At 39.1% G+C, this 20593-nt stretch overlaps 1 protein-coding gene across 1 annotated transcript in view; it reads right to left on the minus strand.

The window, feature by feature from the left end:
• Window positions 1–784: 784 nt before the first annotated feature.
• Window positions 785–20593, minus strand: part of LOC117282325 — a 151076-nt gene continuing 131267 nt past the window's right edge. Inside the window, exon 4 of the mRNA XM_033751514.1 lies at window positions 785–1587. Within this exon, the coding sequence (XP_033607405.1) occupies window positions 785–1587 (803 nt within the window). The remainder of the gene's footprint in view (window positions 1588–20593) is intronic.

Here is a 20593-nt window from a genome sequence, read left to right on the forward strand (position 1 = left end):
CAGATATATTTTACTTTCGAGAGGAATTGACGGAGGTTTCCAACAAATATATTCGCTTTCTACACGTTGGAGCACAGTCACAAGCTCTTAATAGTGTCAGGTGAGTTTTGTGGCTAAGACCGCCAAAGTATATACCGACCAAGTTGTGTCATAATTTATTATGGGGAATTCTATGGTTATCGTTATGAATGTGTCACAGATTTGGAAAATGTTACGTCTTTAGTAGCGACAAATTGATGTGCCAGTATCTTGAGAGGGAAAGCGGAAAATTTCCTTGTGATTTCGAGCTGAGTTTTTGAGGTGTACAGTGGATATACTCAGGTGATCTTGGAAAGACGTCAAAGTCAACAGTAGAAATATGAAAACATAAAGCTCGACTCCTATCCTTCATGTGGCGGACTGATTTTTTCTCTTCTGTAATGTGAATGGTTAAGTGAAACTTATGTTCATATTGTCACAAGAATTTCGGGCAAGTTTTATACGAGTTTTTTATTCTTTTTAGGTTAAAGACAATGTATTACATAGACTGACAATATCAATTAAAATAAGATATATTTGAATGATCATAAATTATGGTTGGGGGGAATGTGAATAGAAACAGATATAAGTAATGTTAATGCTCTAATGCAGACATACTGCGGAAGCATCTAACAGAAACCACGAGGAATGAAAATTTACAATATTTTAATTTACAGGCGAAATAAATAATACAAATTACACTGAAAATTCAGAAGATGAGGGAACACACTACATTACAGTTGCTCATAATTTGGCAAATCTGAAGCTATGGCCTCCTAGGGTGCATTTTAAAATACAGCATCTCCATTAGGAAGGATATGAGACCCAGACTGTGTCCGAGGAGAAGCAGGTAGAATGCAGACTGCATATTGTTCATAGTTAAAGCATGATACTCATCGGCTAGTGTCTTAGAAGCACTAGAGATTGCTTTGAAGTATTTTCTCGCTTCTGGGCTGGTCTTCACCAAGTAAGTTGAAATGCCAGCTTCTACAAGTCTGCAAATGATTTCATTCATGCGGTCCAAAAAAATGCTTCCTTTCTGCACGGCCATAAGTAAGTCTGTAACTACAACTGGCATCTCTTTCAACTCACAAGGCCGATAGCCGCTAAACTTATCAGAGTATTTAGAACCGTAATACAAATATTCCACCAATTCTGGGTTGCCGATTGACGAAATGTTTCGGTACTTCGCAGTCCAAAGTAAGCAGGTCACCATATCATCACAGTCTATCCGATTTCGGAGAATTTCCACATCTTTGGAGTTGGCTTTATCGTTAAAATTACGGTCAAAGTAGGTGGAAAAAAATCCGTATTTAGTTCCAGAAGCAAAAAGTTCTTCTATGCTTGTAATTGATTTCTCGAACCCTGGATCAACCAGGTACGTAGTGAGGTAAGCCTGGAACACTGTGTTGATTGCCAAGCTGTAGCACACCCAGGCTGAGAAGAACAGACGTAGAGGGGTTGTACGGGGCAACGACAATATAGACACTCCCAAGATGAGCGCCCAGACGTCTAGGACTGCATCCACGAAACGTTTGAAAGATTCATTCTCCTGGATCCGGGACCTCGCTAAGAACACGATGACAATGTGAGCAAGCATTGCCGCCAAAAAAACGCATAACCATCCTGATAGAGAGAAAATTCTAAATATACTTTGCCATCCTGGAAATTTCACAGGACAGGGCACGTACCACTGCCATCTAATTTTCCAGTAACTTTTGGTTACATCCACTAAGTTTGTCAGTATCTCTGTCCTAATGATTCCTCCCACAGCTATGTCAGCTTTGTCGTTCATCAAGAGACCTGTGTACCCAATATACTTTCCGGACTCATCTTGCACTTTTCGGAAATTTTTTTTTTGTGGTAAGAATATCAGCGTAAAATTCATAGTTCTTGTTATACGTTTTAAAAAACTAATTTCGAAATGTTCGTCGAATGTATGATCTGTGTAATTTCCAGAATTTTGTATTGTATTTTCCTCTCGATAATATTTTAACTTAGTTGCTACTCTCAATTCACACCCATGAAAATTGTCGATTTTCTTTTTTGGAAAAAAGAATAAATTTCTAACAAAATTTCCTTCTCCTTCCATTATCCACACATCAAGAAGAACTGCTTCATCCACCACGGAACACCGATTTGGAACCCGATATGGGAACCACGTATATATTCCGAGTGCTGGAACCTCCATTATGTGGCCATCAGGTCTCCTTCTGGTGCCCGTAGCATCTTGAGATTGTGAGGTGTTTGTTAGAGGGATCAGAACAATGGCATTGTGAATTTTTCGTTTCCACAGTTCTACTAGAATCCTCTGTGACACTTCCTCAGCATTGTACTTGAAAGAGATGTTCAGCACAGTAACAACAAACCGAGCTCGTGCGTTCCATTCGGGATAAGAGGAGAGTCGTTTCAGCTGAGACCTGACACTCTGCACAATGTCAGACTCGTGATTACAAGAGCTTGGTGTAAGCAACAGATAACTTTCGGGTTTGTGGTTTGAATTCCACTCAGTAGGGTCGTAGTCTGTGAATACATTCGAGATTACAACACTTCTCGCTTCCGACCGATGCATTTCTTCAGAAATATACTCGACAACATCAATATATACACGGCCAAAATTGGTGAAGTTTTCAGACCTCCTTCCAGAAGTGTGAAGAGCTTTTTCATGCAGAGATATTGTCAGAGTTTCTCCCGTAGAAAAGTACCGCTGGCTGATAGACTTCAAGCAGCGCACTAAATGCCATTCCTGTACATCAGTGGATACATCTGCTCGGGCCCCTGTGACGCATGTGAGAGTTAAGAGTATCATAAACATTTTGTCTTATAATTCTCAAATATTTATATGTTGGTTATTTCGTTACAGTGTCCACATTATTTTGCTTTTGTTTATCTGGCTAATTAAACAGCAAAACAAAGAAATCAATAAAAAATTTCAGCGTAATAATATATGAGTACGTCGTTCCTTGTCCTACACACGCAACTCGATAATGTGTTAACGTCGACTCGTTCAATAAAATGAAATCGATTGTTATAACATCTACTCGGAAAACATTTAGACTTGTTTCGTGAAATCAGATAAATCACCCAATACTTTCCTCTGAAACCACCTGTTTGGTATTCACTGCACTATTACACAATATCCTTTATGAAAAGTTCACCAGTCAGTCGAATTTTATTCTGCTTTATAAATATTCACCTTATTCAAAAGATTCCTTGGGTAATTCTTTCTATTATTTGAGTAGTTTCGACGAAAATATGAGCGAATCAGTCTTATAATTCAATCGGTGGTTTAATAGTGTCACGAAAATTTGCAGTAATATTTTGGATTACTCCATTAATACGGTTGAAGTCATTCTTCTGTACGTAAGCTGATATTGTTGTGGAAATAATTCAGATTTATCAGTTTTACTTGCTCGTTATTGTTATATTGCGAAAGAGTCCGATAGTAGTTCTACACTAGATTTACAAGAACTTCTTTGTTTCCTTACTATCAACACAGCATATAAGGACCCACACAACAGTATTTCGGTGAGATAACCGCAAACTTTGTGCAGACACAACGAAAAGTGGGAACTGGTTTCCTTTCTAAAGAAGAAACTAGAAGTCCAAATAATGTTTTCAGTTTATAGTGGATCTTAGAGCAAAGACAATTTCTTCATAATCATATAAAATTGCTACACGTTTCTGTCATATTACTATATTCCAAATATATAATAGAAGTAACATGTTATATTTCTTGGAGGCTATTTACTGAACATATCTTCTTCCTGTCACAGAAAAAGAATGAAATCCATTTTATAGTGACGTATCACGATTGTACGAAGACTGTGATGCCTACAATTGATACAAATTTTCTGTACTGAGAAACGTGAATTTCATATAAATTATTACTTGTACCTTCCAGGAGGTTCACTTAGATAGATGTACGTACATATTTACAGTTTATATCTCGCAAGTATATCGCCTTTATAGCAGTGAATATTATCTTTTTTATATTCATTTTCCTTCAAATTTTCACGTTGCAAGAAGTCTGAATTGCGTATTTTGGTTAGATATGATCTTTTCATTACATATGATTTAGTTTACATAATGGTATCGTAAGAACCGTAAATCGAGGGTTTGGTCTTGAAAGGAAATATTGCTACAAAATAAGACGTTTGTAGCTAGCTCAGGGGTGGATGAAGTGCATAAATTTAACGTCAATATTCGTGGCAAAAGGGCATGTATCCTTTTGTTCACCGTCCTGAGTTAAAGATGCGTATTGCAGAGACAATAACGTACAGATAAAAATCATTTCAATTGTTTATGTAAGACGCAACTGCCTTAGTGCCACATTTGTATAGCGTTAAGTAACAGTGGCAGTGGTGAAATATGAATGAAGAACGATGCGAAATGAAAAGGTCGTGGCCGAATTTTATGCATTTTTCCACTCCATCATCACAAATCCTTGTCTCATTCTCCATGGCAACAATTCTAACACTCTCTCTCTCTGGTTCTCTCAGCTGCTCTGAAGTGAATTTAAATAAACGTGGAAGTGTTGCCCACGTCACAGGAAGCTGTGAGAATGACAGAAATGAAATTAATAAGAAAAGTCTTAATACTTGAAACTGTAACCTCGTGTGTTAGAGTTAACTTGAGACACAAACGTTATTACAATATTCTCTGGTCAGCATCTGTCTCTCAGTTACAGGAGTCCTGACTGTTCCGCCTGCAAACTACACGCGTGTGTTTGGTAAGATTTGAAGATTTGAGGGCGTCTTTGAAACATGGTACACAAACTCCACATTGAAGACACGGCTGTTCGCTTGGTATTTCCGTGTTGGCGACATGTAACACACTGTACGGTAAGTAGCGACAAGTTAACAGATGTACAGTTAATATTGACTAAAGAATGTTGAAGTAATATATATATATATATATATATATGCACAATATTCGACTCTGTTTCTACAATTCTTATAGGTTTAGATACGTATACGGTCTGAATATTATAATTTAATCTCTCTTTTACTTTGACTGAAGAAATCGTTTGTTAGCTCTCAGAGTTGAATGCGATGTTCCATTCGTAAGCAGTACAAGTACAATTTCATATTCAGTCACTAAGAAAATTCCCCAGTCACATCTCACATCTGTCTCCCTCTCTACACAATCGCTGCTGTACTTTCAATTGTCGAGGGCCGAGGTAGCGTAGTTAGTGGAGTCTCTAGGATACAATCCGGAAGGTTGCGGTCTCGATTCCTAATGAGGTAATTGGATTTTCCAGTTGACATACTCCTTCCATTCTTATTATGGGCCTAGGTTCTACCCACTCTCAAAAAGAACCGAGTATTGCATATCTTCCTGGGGAGCGAAAGAAGGCCGGAGCTTAAAGCCGGGCACCTCAAAGCCTATCTGATACCGATTGTCTAGAAAATGTGGAAACGTTGACTTCTCAAAAACCTATGAGTCTGCACGGCCTGTTACGTGGATTGATTTACTTATATGTTTAATTGTTTTCCGATCTGTGAAGGTAAATAATGAAATTCCTCTTATTTTCACAGATTTCTAATTTAATGAATCATATAATATTTTTATTTTTTATTATTTCCTACCACAAGAAGAGGAAATCATTTCCAGGCGTACATAATTCTAGGTTATTCACGTTCAATTAATGCCGAGATCAAGAAGGGTTGATCTATGTATTATGTATATACTGTATATGATCACTCTTATGCCCCTTATGCGGGATTTCAGGTGTTGAAGGTCGTTTATCTTAACCTGGTGGACACTGTTCTTCATATAACCTCACAAGGAACAATCCAAATTTGGCGATCTAGGTGCCCAGCTATTATTCCACGTCTGCCGATCTATCACCCAGCCATTTCTCTGCCCAGGTGATACCTAACAAGATGGCAGAAATTTTACGGAGCCCCATAATGTTTGAAGATACTTTGAGTTGGTAATAGGAGCAGTGCATACAACTTCAGCATTTCAAAATACGAACCTCTGGTCAAAGACTTTTTCCGAAAAGAAAAACGGCCAAATCCATTTGTCGTGCATTAAGCCGGCTCAAACGTTCACTTTGGGACTGTCTCTCTCCAACTCACATGTGACATATGAACATTGACTGCCCAATTCCTGCAGTTGCACCTGTTTACAACTCCACGGATATGGAATGTCGTCTCGTCCGAGAAACGGACTTGGGGTAGGAAATCGGGTCACGCATCAAATCTTTCTACTCATTGTCTGTCCACAGCAAAATTTGTGCGTGCTATTTGGACACTCGGCTTTAGTACATGAATCATTTTAATCTTGTACGTCGTTAGGTGGAGTCTTTTGTGTAGCAAATCGAGCACTGTTGAACGAGGAATTTGTAAGTAATTGCAAGTTAGTAACATGAAGTTGTTTGCACGGACTTCACTGGAATGCCTCTCTAACGCGATTGACATACTCTTCAGAGGTCCGTGCCTTTCCAGGAGATTTTACACGCAACAGACTATCTATAGTCCTCTCCCACCTATTGACTCAAGTTACGCGGGTTCAAACCCGGCGGAGGTCGTGCAATTTTTAAGGTCGGATTCAGGGAACAAGTCATCCGGGAAGGACTTTAAGCCGTTGGTCCCGTGTCGTAGATTTACGGCACGTAAAAATCCTTAATTCACTAGGAGAACTCTGAGCAAAATTAAGCAAAAAAAATTTCCCGCCCAAGTAGTTTCCAATGCTTCTGGTAGATGAGGGAAATATAAGGTACCGAGGGCCGACCTCGTCGTCTCAACGGGGCTGATAGCACGCACCATTACCGGTAGAGTATGGCGAGAGTAGAAATTAAAGGGGGACGCACAATGGACCAATAACTGGTCTAAGTGCATGGGGAAACCCACCCCGTCTAATAATAATAATAATAATAATAATAATAATAAATCTGTAGTCCTCAGTTTGTTGTCCCAGAACCGAATGATTTCCGCGTAGGAGGTTGACGTCCATATTGTGTTCTAAAATGACACTAGAGAGCCGATATATATTGAAACTTCTCTAGTCACAGCACTCATTGTACGCCGTTCCTGTGATATCGACATTGTTACCGAGCTCGTCAAAGGTCACCAGCTGGCACATGCGCGTAAGCCGGGCATAAAAAAAAAACTTTCACAGTTTTCCTTTCATAGTACATCAACCAGACACGTGTAAAACAATCAGTTTCCGAGATATTTTTTTTTTTACTTTGAATAACTTTCATCCGGACAACCTGTATTTTTGGCAGATGGATTATTTGCTCGTGATCTCTGACTTGTGTACGAGAGTAGGAAATTCAGAAGGAGTGGGTGAATGAAGAAAGATAGTCAACCCATTCACATTTTTAGAAGGAAAGGTCACAAGATTTTGGCAAACATCTTTCCGAGAAACATTAAACATTAATTGCCATGTGACCTGTTGCTGTAGCATTACACATGCACTAATTCAGTGTCGAAAGATACCACACCACAGTCCTACAACAAAGCTGCAAATGGATTCCAGAACACAGTTCGTGCAACTGAATGTACAAACTATGTTAATATTTTATCGTCTTCTTTTACCGTTTTATGCATGCTAGTGGAACCTTTCATCCAGACGGTGAGGGTTCTAGCCAAAATCGTAAACAGAATTGGTTATAAGAAGAGTGACTCTGTAGGTTACACTGACTTTTACACTTTGATTCTCTTTTGAATGTTTAACAGTCTCCTTCAACAGCCAGACTGGACTCCACAGCATTCAATGAGATTATACGATTAGTGAGTGCGAAGTATTTCGAAGGCAGTATTGTGCTCAGCTTTGGATTGTTCCAGCATCCGCCTGACGTCTAAACTCGTTGACATCCTCCGTGTAAGGCTACAGCATTGTTTCCGAACTCAGCATTTTCAGCGGGACAAATTATACTTTTTACATTAAGAAGCCCTGCCCTCTGGGAGTAAAATTTGGGATGGTCCGTTGAAAGTTATCCGAACTGTTGGAGGAACATGACGTCCCCACCTTCTGCGTTGAATAAGCAAGCCAAGAAAGCAGCATGAAACATGTGGTTTCTATATTGGTTATTTTTCGTCCTTGATGTAGGAAACAAAACGTTTCTCTTAAACGTCGGTATACTTTCAACTGACTATTCGACGTTTTATACGATAAACAGATCTGTTCATAAACACAGTAGCAGGAATTTCACCTTCTCCATTATGTTATCCCCTTTCACAGTTTCTGGATGCAAGAAAAGTGCATACCGGATATTCTCACATGTGCATATGCCTCACCTTCTTCTCTTGTTTTGGTAACAAGCAACCGAGACGCCTACATGGAAACTTAATCTAATTTTGTTCTTAGCATGCTTAAGTCTGTAGACCTCATCCAAATTTTCAATGATTGTACTGGGAAAGAAATTCAAATCCTGATCCCTGGAATGTTTCAATTTAAATGTCTACGCATTTGTCTAGTTGCCAAACGTAAGGTAAAAGGAAAGTTGTCCCTGTGCTTATCTAATTAAGCACTATGCCACGAAGACGTATGGGGGAGTGGATGTTTAGACATAGTAGTAGGCACTAGTAGGAGGTGACTGGTCAGCTTCACGCCCCGGTCACATGATCCCCGGGGAATGACCCCCCGGTACCCTTTGGGTATGAAGCTGAGTGGACTCAACTACTAGACTACATGACTTGGAGAAATTGAAGTTCTAGCCCCAAACTGAACTCGAAATCCGACCCCTTGGTAGGCCAGCTTTTAGCCCGTCGCTATACTGACTGAGCTACCCCGGATCTTTGTCTAGTAACAAAGAGAATGAAAACCAGTATAATCTCTACGTATGCTCAGAACTCATGGCAATTTATGTTCTATTTCATTACGTTGCACAGTAATGCGAGGGGTAAAATTATATGTCGGGGGGAGGGTGGGTCCGAGTTTTTTCAGCAAGAATTCCTCTCTTCATATCATAGATACAGGTCTCTAATCAAACGTTATAAACATTCCTGTTTAACTATTTTCTTTGCGACTGGTGAAAGGATGGTCTACTGTTTACAATTTCTAATGGGCCTCGTCAACGCAGTCATTCTCAAGTCCGAGTCCCGCGAAGCTCATGTCCGTATTTTACCGTCTCAATTTCGAAACCCCCCCCCCAAAACTGGAAAGCAAGATACCAATATTTATACCACCCAGGAACGTGGTAGTCTGGTTGTACCCCCCGGCACTGGGTTGGACGAAGTTGTAAAATACCGATTTGCCATGTGATCAAAAAAACAATTTCGCCTATGTACCGGAAGAAGACGTCGCATTCATAATGTAGAATGACATAAGTTTACAATTAAAGGAGTTCCCAGTTCAGTACGACGCAAAACCTAAAACCCTGCACATGGTAGGACAAAATTTTGATAGAAGGTATGTTACGGAAATGAAAAGAGGTTTATTATACTATGGAAGCAGTCAGTGTTTCGTGTGTGTGTGTGTGTGTGTGTCGGATATCTGATGAATTTATTTGAATGACTTGCCAAAAGACGATTAGAGTTTGATGGAAGACAACGCTGTTTGGAGTTACACCTTTCTGAATGTAATGTTATGTCTTTGCGAGTTGCGGAATTTGATAGCTGGGAGAGTGTGGAGGGGCTGACCTCTTCTGGAGCTGGAATTCAGAAATGGAAGGTTGTGGAGGGTTAGGTCCCCTCCAAAAGTGAACAAGAACCTTCTGGCAGCGTTAGCATAAGAAGAGACGAAAATATGGGATACCGGCCCCACTATGTTATTTCGCCCCCATCTGTTGAAAAACGAAGAATAAATTATGTATGATTATGATACACCTGGATGTAATGGCGCATTAGAAGTAAGCCGCTCGGGACGAACAGTCTTAAGGAGGGAGCAGTGGTAGCGGTTAGCGAGCAGCCACCCAAGACTAAGAAAGAGCAAAGGAAAGGCAGGTGGGACGAAACCAAACGCAGCCCTCAGAGGAAGGAAGGCGGTGCACCGATAAGCCAATCTGGGTTGGACCTGACGTCGCAGAAAATTGGGTAGCGGTCACGTGATGTGTTTTCTGAAGGTTGTTACCGGGACCATTGCTGTGTGAAAACAACACAGTAAGCCACGAGCAAACCTGGACGACTTTAAGAACCTCCTCATCAAGATAGACAAGCGGCACAAAATCTGCCCTGTACAAGGAGGACGATAGGAGTATGGACACGAACCTAGGTGGTTTAACAAAAATTAATTTGGGACAATAAATGTTTTTTAAATTAACATCCAGAAAAAGAAATTAAAAACTTTATATTACCAGGAAGCTGCTGTGATTGTGAAATGTTCGACTTTATGCGTACTGTGCATTGTAGGATATAAGTGTATGTATTTTAAATAAAAAACCTATTGTGATGATAGTTTCCTGTTCGTAATGATGTTCCCTCTGAAGATGGTCAGTAACGACCGAAAAATGTAAGGAAGATAACTTTTCATGTAGTGAAAACTTATATGTCACATTGGACGGAGTGGTCTGTATTTATAATTGTTAGTGTGACGGACCAGAATGAAACAAATCAAATTTTTAAGGAACAGGACAAGGAACAGAATACACTTAAGTCTGTAAGACCTAAGAAAAGTGGGAGTTAGATGTAGGTTAATTCATTAATGGTTTATAAAGTTTTTTTTTCACTTTGGTACCTATTGCCAAGAGTATGAAACATGTCTATAGACGGGGTGTGAATTGCTAATTGAATGTAGTGAACACTTATAACCACAACTCGCAACTACAAGTAACTATAGTGCTATTGCTAAGTCATACTCTGAAATTCACTACAGCACAAACTTAAATCTTCTCATCCTGCTCTGTCTTCACGAATCTTGTGTTATCTGCTTCCAGCGGCGAAAGTTCCCCTTCCTCTAAGATCCAGAACTGACTGTGATTTTCTATGGTTGACTAGTTGCTTTCCCTGGAAAGCATATTCTGAAGATATTCAGATGTATTTTTAGACTAATTCCCTTATTTAAAAAAATATGAGGCTTAAGTAACGACTTGCTACCTTTGTGTCAGTGTCTTCTCTACTCCAAAAAACTGCAAGCTGTAATAATGTAATCAGAAAAGGCAGTCGTTGCTAGGCAACGGCTAGTTGAATATATTCCCTACCCAACGAATATACACGTAAAAATATTGTGTTTACTATATGATTCGTGTGGCATAAAATGCTCGATATAGTGAAAGGAGAGTTGGCGATTAGTTATTCTGAAATTTGCTTGTTTGTTTAAATATTTTATTACTTATGTAGGGACCACCAACTCTATTCTTCTGTTTCTTTACTAACGCCTTTCTTTGTTTATTTTAAATGTGCACTTATTAAATTTACCTCATTATTTCTTATACATTTGTAAATTCTTGTGCCTAATTACTTGCGTCTTCATTTGAATAACTTTATTTGTTAATTTATTGCTAATTCACCAAACTCAAGCAACGAAGCTGAGGAGTTTGAGGAGGGCATCTTCAATATTACACACAAATAACGAGAAATGCATAGAATAGTTTGTGCTAGAAACCGTAAAATGAAGAGACAACTTTTGAATCATAAATGTTTGTGGGAGAGAAAAGTAAAATGGGCCTTCAGAGTGGAAAGGAATCAAATATATGGTTCACATATCCCGATTCACAGTGGGGCTTTCTGTTTGGCGCAACCAGCACTCAGGTTCAATAGCAGGATGAGAAATTATTTCAGCTAGCTGAATGACACAAGCCCCTCAAGAAAGTCTCCGAGAAATCATTTAATTTAGTTGTTCGATTTAATTTTTATTACAGTAATTATTTACATGGTATATCTACTTCTTTATTAAATTGAATTTTGCTTTTGCAACAGTTTCATTATATGCAACCAGAAGAGCAACTCACTGCAAGCTGTGTCTCGTGATTTTAAGCGAAATAAATAATACAAATTACGTTATGAATTCAAAAGTTAAGGGAAATAAACTATATTACAGTTGCTGATAATTAGGCAAATCTGAAGCTATGGCTTCTAAAGGTGCATTTTAAAATACAGCAACTCCATTAGGAAGGACATGAGACCCAGACTGTGCCCGAAAAGGAGCAGGTAGAAGGCAGACTGCATATTGTTCATAGTTAAAGCATGATACTCTTCGGCTGCTGTCTTAGAAGCACTAGAGATTGCTTTGAAGTATTTTCTTGCTTCTGGGCTGACCTTGTACAAATGAGCAGGAAGGCCAGCTTCTACAAGTCTGCAAATGATTTCATTCATGCGGTCCAAAAAAATGCTTCCTTTCTGCACGACCATAAGTAAGTCTGTAACTAGAACGGGCATCTCTTTCAACTCACAAGGCTGATATCCCCTAAACTTATCAGAATATTTAGAACCGTAATACAAATACTCCACCAATTCTGGGTTGCAAATGGACGAAATATTTCGGTACTTCGCAGTCCAAAGTAAACAGGTCACCATATCACCACAGTCTATCCGATTTCGGAGAATTTCCACATCTTTGGAGTTGGCTTCATTGTTAAAATTACGGTCAAAGAAGGTGGAAGAAAATCCGTATTTTGTTCCAGAAGCAAATACTTCTTCTATGCTTGTAATTGATTTCTCGAAGCCAGGATCCACCAGATACGTAGTGAGGTATGCCTGGAACACTGTATTGATTGCCAAGCTGTAGCACATCCAGGCTGAGAAGAACAGACGTAGAGGGCTTGTACGCGGCAACGACAATATAGACACTCCCAAGATGAGCGCCCAGACGTCTAGGACTGCATCCACGAAACGTTTGAAAGATTCGATCTCCTGGATCTGGAACCTCGCTAAGAAAACGATGACAATGTGCGCAAGCATTGCCGCCAAAAAAATGCATAACCATCCTGATAGAGAGAAAATTCTAGATATACTTTGCCATCCTGGAAACTTCACAGGACAAGGCACGTACCACTGCCACCTTATTTTCCAGAAACTTGTGGTTACATCAGTTAAGTTTGTAGATGTCGCTGTCCTAATGATTCCTCCCACAGCTATGTCAGCTTTGTCGTTCATCAAGAGACCTGTGTACCCAATATAATTTCCGGACTCCTCTTGCACTTTTCGGAAATTTTTTATTTGTGGTAGGAATATCAGCGTAAAATTCATAGTTCTTGTTATAAGTTTTAAAACTCCAATTTCTAAACCTTCGTCGAATGTGAGATCTGCGTTATTTCCAGAATTTTGTATTGTGCTTTCTGTTATAAAATTAGTTATTTTAACGGCTACTCTTAATTCACAACCATGAAAATTGTAGTACGCCTTTTTCGAAAAAAAGAACGAATTTCTTACAAAATTTCCTTCGTCTTCCATTAGCCACATATCAAGAAGAACTGCTTCATCCACCACAGAACACCGATTTGGACCCTGGTATGGGAACCACGTATATATTCCGAGTGCTGGAACCTCCATTATGTGGCCATCAGGTCTCTTTCTGGTGTCCGTAGCATCTTCAGATTGTGATGTGTGTGTTAGAGGGATCAGAACAATGGCGTTGAGAATTTTTCGTTTCCATAGTTCTACTAGAATCCTCTGTGACACTTCCACAGCATTGTACTTGAAAGAGATGTTCATCACAGTAACAACAAACCGAGCCCGTGGGTTCCATTCGGGATAAGAGGAGAGTCGTTTCAGCTGAGACCTGACACTCTGCACAATGTCAGACTCGTGATTACAAGAGCTTGGTGCAAGCAACAGATAACTTTCGGGTTTGTGGTTTGAATTCCACTCAGTTGGTTCATAGTCTGTGAATACATTCGAGATTACAACACTTCTCGTTTCCGTCCGATGCATTTCTTCAGAAATATACCCGACAACATCGATAGATACAGGGCCAAAATTTGTGAAATTTTCAGACCTCCTTCCAGAAGTGTGAAGAGCTTCTTCATGCAGAGACACTGCCAGAGTTTCTCCCGTAGAAAAGTACCGCTGGCTGATAGACTTCAAGCAGCGCACTAAATGCCATTCCTGTACATCAGTGGATACATCTGCTCGGGCCACTGTGACGCATGTGAGAGTTAAGAGTGTCATATACATTTCGTATTATAATCCTCAAATATTCATATAATCGTTATTCTTTACCTTGGCCAGATTATTTTGCTTCTGTTTATCTGGCAAATTAAAGAGGAAAACAGAGCAATCAGTAGAAAATTTCTTTTTAATAATATATGTGTATGTCGTCCGTGGTCTATACACGCGACTCGATGTTGTGTTAACGCCTACTCATTCAATAAAATAAAATCCACTGTTATAACATCATCTCGGAAAACATTTAGACTTATTTCGTGAAATCAGACAAATCACACAATACTTTCCTCTGAAACTGTTTGGTATACACTGCACTATTACACAATATCCTTTATGAAAATTTCTGCTTTATAAAGATTCACCTTATTCAAAAGATTCCTTGAATAATTCATTCTGCTACTTGAGCAGTTTCGTCGCAAATATGAGCGAATATTTTTTCAGTCGAATAATTAAATCGATGGTTTAATAGTGTCACGAAAATATGCAGTGATTTGTTAGTTTACTCCAGTGATATGGTCGATGTCCTTCTTTCAGTACGTAAGCTGATATTGTTGTGGAAATTATTCAAATTTATCAGTTTTACTTGCTCGTTATTGTTATAATGTGAAAGACTCCGATTGCAGTTCTACACTACATTTACAAGAACTTCTTTGTTTCCTTACTCTCAACATAGCATATAAGAACCTACACAACAGTATTTCGGTGAGCTAACCGCAACCTTTGTGCAGACACTACGAAAAGTGGTACTGGTTTCCTTTCTACAGAAGAAATTAGAAGTCCAAATATTAGTGTCAATATACTGTATTTCATACTGAAGACAATTTCCCTAATCATGTAAAATTGTAGCATCCGTGTTTCGTTATATTCAGATATTCCAAAGATATAGGAAGAAACATTTCATATTTTTCTGAGCTAATTTACTGAACGTATCTTCTTTCTCCCACAGAAAACAATGAAATCCATTTTATAGTGACGTTTCACGATTGTACGAAGACTGTGAAGCCTACAATTGACACAAATTATCTGTACTTACAAGCGTCAATTTCATATAAATTATTACGGTTACCCTCCAGGAGTTTCCCTTTGATATGTATAGGTACACATTTCCAGTCTCTATCTCGCAAGTATATCGCTTTGTTGCAGTGAACATTATCTTTATTATCTTATTTCTCCATCAATTTTACACCTAGCAAGAAGTCTGAATTGTGTGCTTAGGTTAGATTTGATCATTTTATTACATATGTTTCTTTTTTATTTTATATTATGATACCGTCCCCGTCGTTGGTGTCTCCACCTTATCGTGGTGACGGGGTTTGAATATGCCAAGGACCCTGAGAGCAATACCAGCGGTAGCGTAGCTACTGGCAGGGCCTCCCTTGCTGGACAGGTCAAAGGGTAGGCATCAGACGAAGAGAGACACCAAAAACCAAAAACTGATGCCGGAAGCAGCGTCATCAGCAGCGACCTGAAGCACAGAGCAAATGGTGCTCGAGATGTTTCAAGTTCGTATAGCAACAGGCGTGACCAGAGTGATTTGAACGGCTGTTGTACTGCGATGTGGAAAGCAAATGGAAAAACTACCACATTATCACTTTTCCTGCATAGTCTCTTTCCAAAAACGGAGACACCACGTATGCGAGACAAATTGTGCAATGTTTGTACTGGGAAAGTATAGTTAAATGCTGAACCCTGGAATGTTTCAATTTAAATGTCTACGCATTTGTCTAGTTGCCAAACGTATAGTAATAGGAAAGTTGTCCCTGTGCTTAACTAATTAAGCACTATGGCATGAACACGTATGGGGAAGTGGATGTTTAGACATAAGTTATGTTGACCTCGGCACTAGGAGAAGGTGAGTGGTCAGCTTCACGCTCCGGCCACTTGATCCCCGGGGAACGAACCACCGGTAACCTTTAGATAGGAAGCTGAGTGGACCCAAGTACTAGACAACATGACTTGGAGAAATTGAAATTCTTACCCCACCGTGAACTCGAAATCGGACCCCTTGGTAGGCCAGCTTTTAGCCAGTCGCTATACTGACTGAGCTATTCCGGCTCTTTGTTTAGTTACCAAAGAGAATGAAAACCATTATAATCTCTATGTGTGCTTATGAGTCATGGCAATTTATGTTTTATTTCATTACGTTGCACAGTAATGCGAGGGGTAAAATTATATGTCGGGGGGAGGGGGGTCCGAGATTTGTCAGCAAGAATTCCCTCCCTTCATATCATAGATACAGTCTTCTAATCAAACGTTTTAAACATTCCTATTTAACTGATGGAGGGCTACTATAAATGTTTCTTTCTTTGGCGAAGTTGTCAGAGTCCAAGTCAAAGCCAGGGTCACATTTACTTTACGACATGCGAAAGGATGGTCTGTCGTTTACAATTCCCGATGAGCCTCATCAGCGCAGTCAATCTGAGGTCCAAATCAGCACAGCTCATATGCTATTTTGCTGCCTCAGTTTCGAGACGCCCTAACCTGGAATGCAAGATACCAATATTTATACGCCCCAGGAACATGGTAGTCAGGTTATATCCCCCGTCATTGGTTTGGGCGAAGTTGTTAAATGCCAATATTAGAGTCAATTTTACCGACCACACAACACATTTCTATTATTATTACACTAAATGTTTCGACCTCAAGAGGTCATCCTCATGTGTACGAACACAGCTGTATAATTACACGCAATCATATTCGTCTTCTCACTTATTCGATTCTGTATCTTATTCAGGCTCACGCTCAATAATATATCAAGCTCTCTCATAAAACACAAGTTAAAATTGTTCTAAATGTCAAAAGTTAAAATTTAAATTTAAAATTGTTAAAAAATTTAAAGTTTTGTGAATCGAATTTCAATTCAGATCACTAGTTATGCTTTCACTTTCACTTGTACTCAGCCACTTCCTACTTACGTTCATCACTGCGTCAAGTTCACTTTAACTATTTAATTATATTATTGATTAAACGTTCATGAATTAAAGTTCAATTTTATTACAGATTGCACTTGTTCACTTTTGGAGGTCTCGCTGTTCTACTGCGTCTTCTGAAGTTGTGGATCTGTTACGGTCCATATCGTGATGGCTACTGGTAGCCATCACGAATTGAAATTCGATTCACAAACTTTAACTTTTTTAAAAATTTTAAATTTAAATTTTAACTTTTGACATTTAGAACAATTTTAACTTGTGTTTTATGAGAGAGCTTGATATATTATTGAGCGTGAGCCTGAATAAGATACAGGATCGAATAAGTGAGAAGACGAATGTGATTGCGTGTAATTATACAGCTGTGTTCGTACACCTGAGGATGACCTATTGAGGTCGAAACATGTAGTGTAATAATAATAAAAATATGTTGTGTGGTCGGTAAAATTGACTCTAATATTGATTAAATACACAACAGGATGCAAGAAACAATTAAAGCTGTTAAATACCGATTTGCCATATGATAAGAAAAATAAATTCGCCTATGTCACAAGCTATTAATAGTGTCCTGGGTATTTCAAAAACATTTTTAGAATGATTACTAATTACTTGGTCGGTATATAATGGTACGTTCTTAGCCACCAAACTCACTGATATCAATTTGAGTCATAATTCATTAGAGGGCATTCTATGGTTTTCATAATGAAAAGTGTCACGGATTTGGAAACTGTTACGTCTTTGGGAGCGACAAATTGATGTGTCAGTATCTTGAGGCGGAGAGAGGAAAATTTCCCTGTACCTTCGATCCGAGATGTGGAGGTGTACGGTGGATATACTCAGGTGATCCTGGAAGGATGTCAGAGTCACCTGTAGGAATATGAAGACCCAAAGCTACTCCTATCCTTCATGGGGCGGACTGCGTTATTCACTTCTGTAATGTGAATGGTTAAGTGAAACTTATGTTAATATTGTCACAAGAATTTCGGGTAGGTTTTATATGAGATTTTTTATTACTTTTGGGTTTAAAACAATGAATTACATGGACTGACTACATCAATTAAAATAAGATACATTTGAATGCTCATAAGTTATGGTTGGGAATGTGAATAAAAACAAATATAAGTAATGTTAATGGTCTAATGCAGACATACTGCGGAAGCAGCTATCAGGAACATGAACAATCAAAGAATGTACAATATATTAATCTGCAGGCGAAATAAATAATACAAATTACATTGTGAATTCATTTGATAAGGGAACACACTATATTACAGTTGCTCATACTTTGGCAAATCTGAAGCTATGACCTCTAAAGGTGAATTTTAAAATACAGCATCTCCATTAGGAAGGACATGAGACCCAGACTGTGCCCGAAAAGGAGCAGGTAGAATGCAGACTGCATATTGCTCATAGTTAAAGCATGGTACTCATCGGCTAGTGTCTTAGAAGCAATAGATATTGCTTTGAAGAATTTTCTCGTTTCTGAGCTGACTTTCACCAAGTACGTTGAAATGCCGCTTTCTACAAGTCGGTAAATGATTTCATTCAAGCGGCCCAAAAAAATGCTTCCTTTCTGCACGACCATAAGTAAGTCTGTAACCAGAACGGGCATCTCTTTCAACTCACAAAGCAGATAGCCCCTAAACTTATCTGAATATTTAGAACCGTAATACAAATATTCCACCAATCCTGGGTTGCAGATGGTAGAAAAGTTTCTGTACTTCGCAGTCCAAAGTAAACAGGTCACCATATCAACACAGTCTATCCGATTTCCGAGAATTTCAAGATCCTTGGGGTCGGCTTTATCGTTAAAATTACGGTCAAAGTAGGTGGAAGAAAATCCGTATTTAGTTCCAGAAGTAAAAACTTCTTCTATACTTGTAATTGATTTCTCAAAGCCAGGATCCACCAGATATGTAGTGAGGTAAGCCTGGAACACTGTGTTGATTGCCAAGCTGTAACACATCCAGGCTGACAAGAACAGACGTAGAGGGCTTGTACGCGGCAACGACAATATAGACACTCCCAAGATGAGCGCCCAGACGTCTAGGACTGCATCCACGAAACGTTTGAAAGATTCGTTCTCCTGGATCCGGAACCTCGCTAAGAAAACGATGACAATGTGAGCAAGCATTGCCGCCAAAAAGATGCATAACCATCCTGATAGAGAGAAAATTCTAGATATACTTTGCCATCCGGGAAATTTCACAGGACAGGGCACGTACCACTGCCATCTTACTTTCCAGTAACTTATGGTTACATCCACTAAGTTTGTCAATACCCCAGTCCTAATGATTCCTCCCACAGCTATGTCAGCTTCGTCGTTCATCAAGAGACCTGTGTACCCAGTATAATTTCCAGACTCCTCTTTCACTTCTAGGAAATTTTTTATATGTTGTAGGAATAAGAGCGTAAAATTACTAGATTTTGTTAAAAGTTTTAAAATTCTAATTTCAAAATGTTCGTCGAATGTGACACCTGTGTTGTTCCCAGAATTTTGTGTTATATTTTCCTCTCTATAATATTTTACTCTAGTTGCTACTCTCAATTCACAACCATGAAAATTGTCGTACGCCTTTTTTGGAAAAAAGAACGAATTTCTAACAAAATTTCCTTCTCCTTCCATTATCCACACATCAAGAAGAACTGCTTCATCCACCACAGAACACCGATTTGGACCCCGATATGGGAACCACGTATATATTCCGAGTGCTGGAACCTCCATTATGAGACCATCAGATCTCCTTCTGGTGCCTGTAGCATCTTGAGATTGTGAGGTGTTTGTTAGAGGGATCAGAACAATGGCATTGAGAATTTTTCGTTTCCATAGTTCTACTAGAATCCTCTGTGACAACTTCTCAGCATTGTACTTAAAAGAGATGTTCATCACAGTAACAACAAACCGAGCCCGTGGGTTCCATTCGTGATAAGAGGAGAGTCGTTTCAGCTGAGACCTGACGCTCTGCACAATGTCAGACTCGTGATTACAAGAGCTTGGTGTAAGCAACAGATAACTTTCGGGTTTGTGGTTTGAATTCCAATCAGTTGGGTTATAGTCTGTGAATACATTCGAGATGAAAACACTTCTCGTTCCCGACTGATGCATTTCTTCAGAAATATACCCGACAATTTCGATAGATACACGGCCAAAATTAGTGAAGTTTTCAGACCTCCTTCCAGAAGTATGAAGAGCTCCTTCATGCAGAGACATTGCCAGAGTTTCTCCCGCAGAAAAGTACCGCTGGCTGATAGACCCCAAGCAGCGCACTATATGCCATTCCTGTACATCAGTGGATACTTCTGCTCGGGCCACTGTGACGCATGTGAGAGTTAAGAGTATCATATACATTTTGACTTATAATTCTTTAAATATTCATATAATGGTTATTTCTTTACCTTGTCCAGATTATTTTGTTTTAGTTTATGTGGCAAATTAAACAGAAAATCGAACAAATCAATTGAAATTTTCTGCTTAATAATATATGAGTATGTCCCCCGTGGTCCTTTACACGAGTCTCGATAATGTGTTAACGCCGACTCGTTCAATAAAATTAAATCAATTTTTATAATATCATCTCGGAACACATGTGAGACTTGATTCGTGAAATCACATAAACCACGAACTGTTTTGTATTCACTGCACAATATACA

This window comes from Cryptotermes secundus, unplaced genomic scaffold (assembly GCF_002891405.2).
Source record: "Cryptotermes secundus unplaced genomic scaffold, Csec_1.0 scaffold186, whole genome shotgun sequence".
Classification (NCBI taxonomy): Eukaryota; Metazoa; Arthropoda; class Insecta; order Blattodea; family Kalotermitidae; genus Cryptotermes; species Cryptotermes secundus.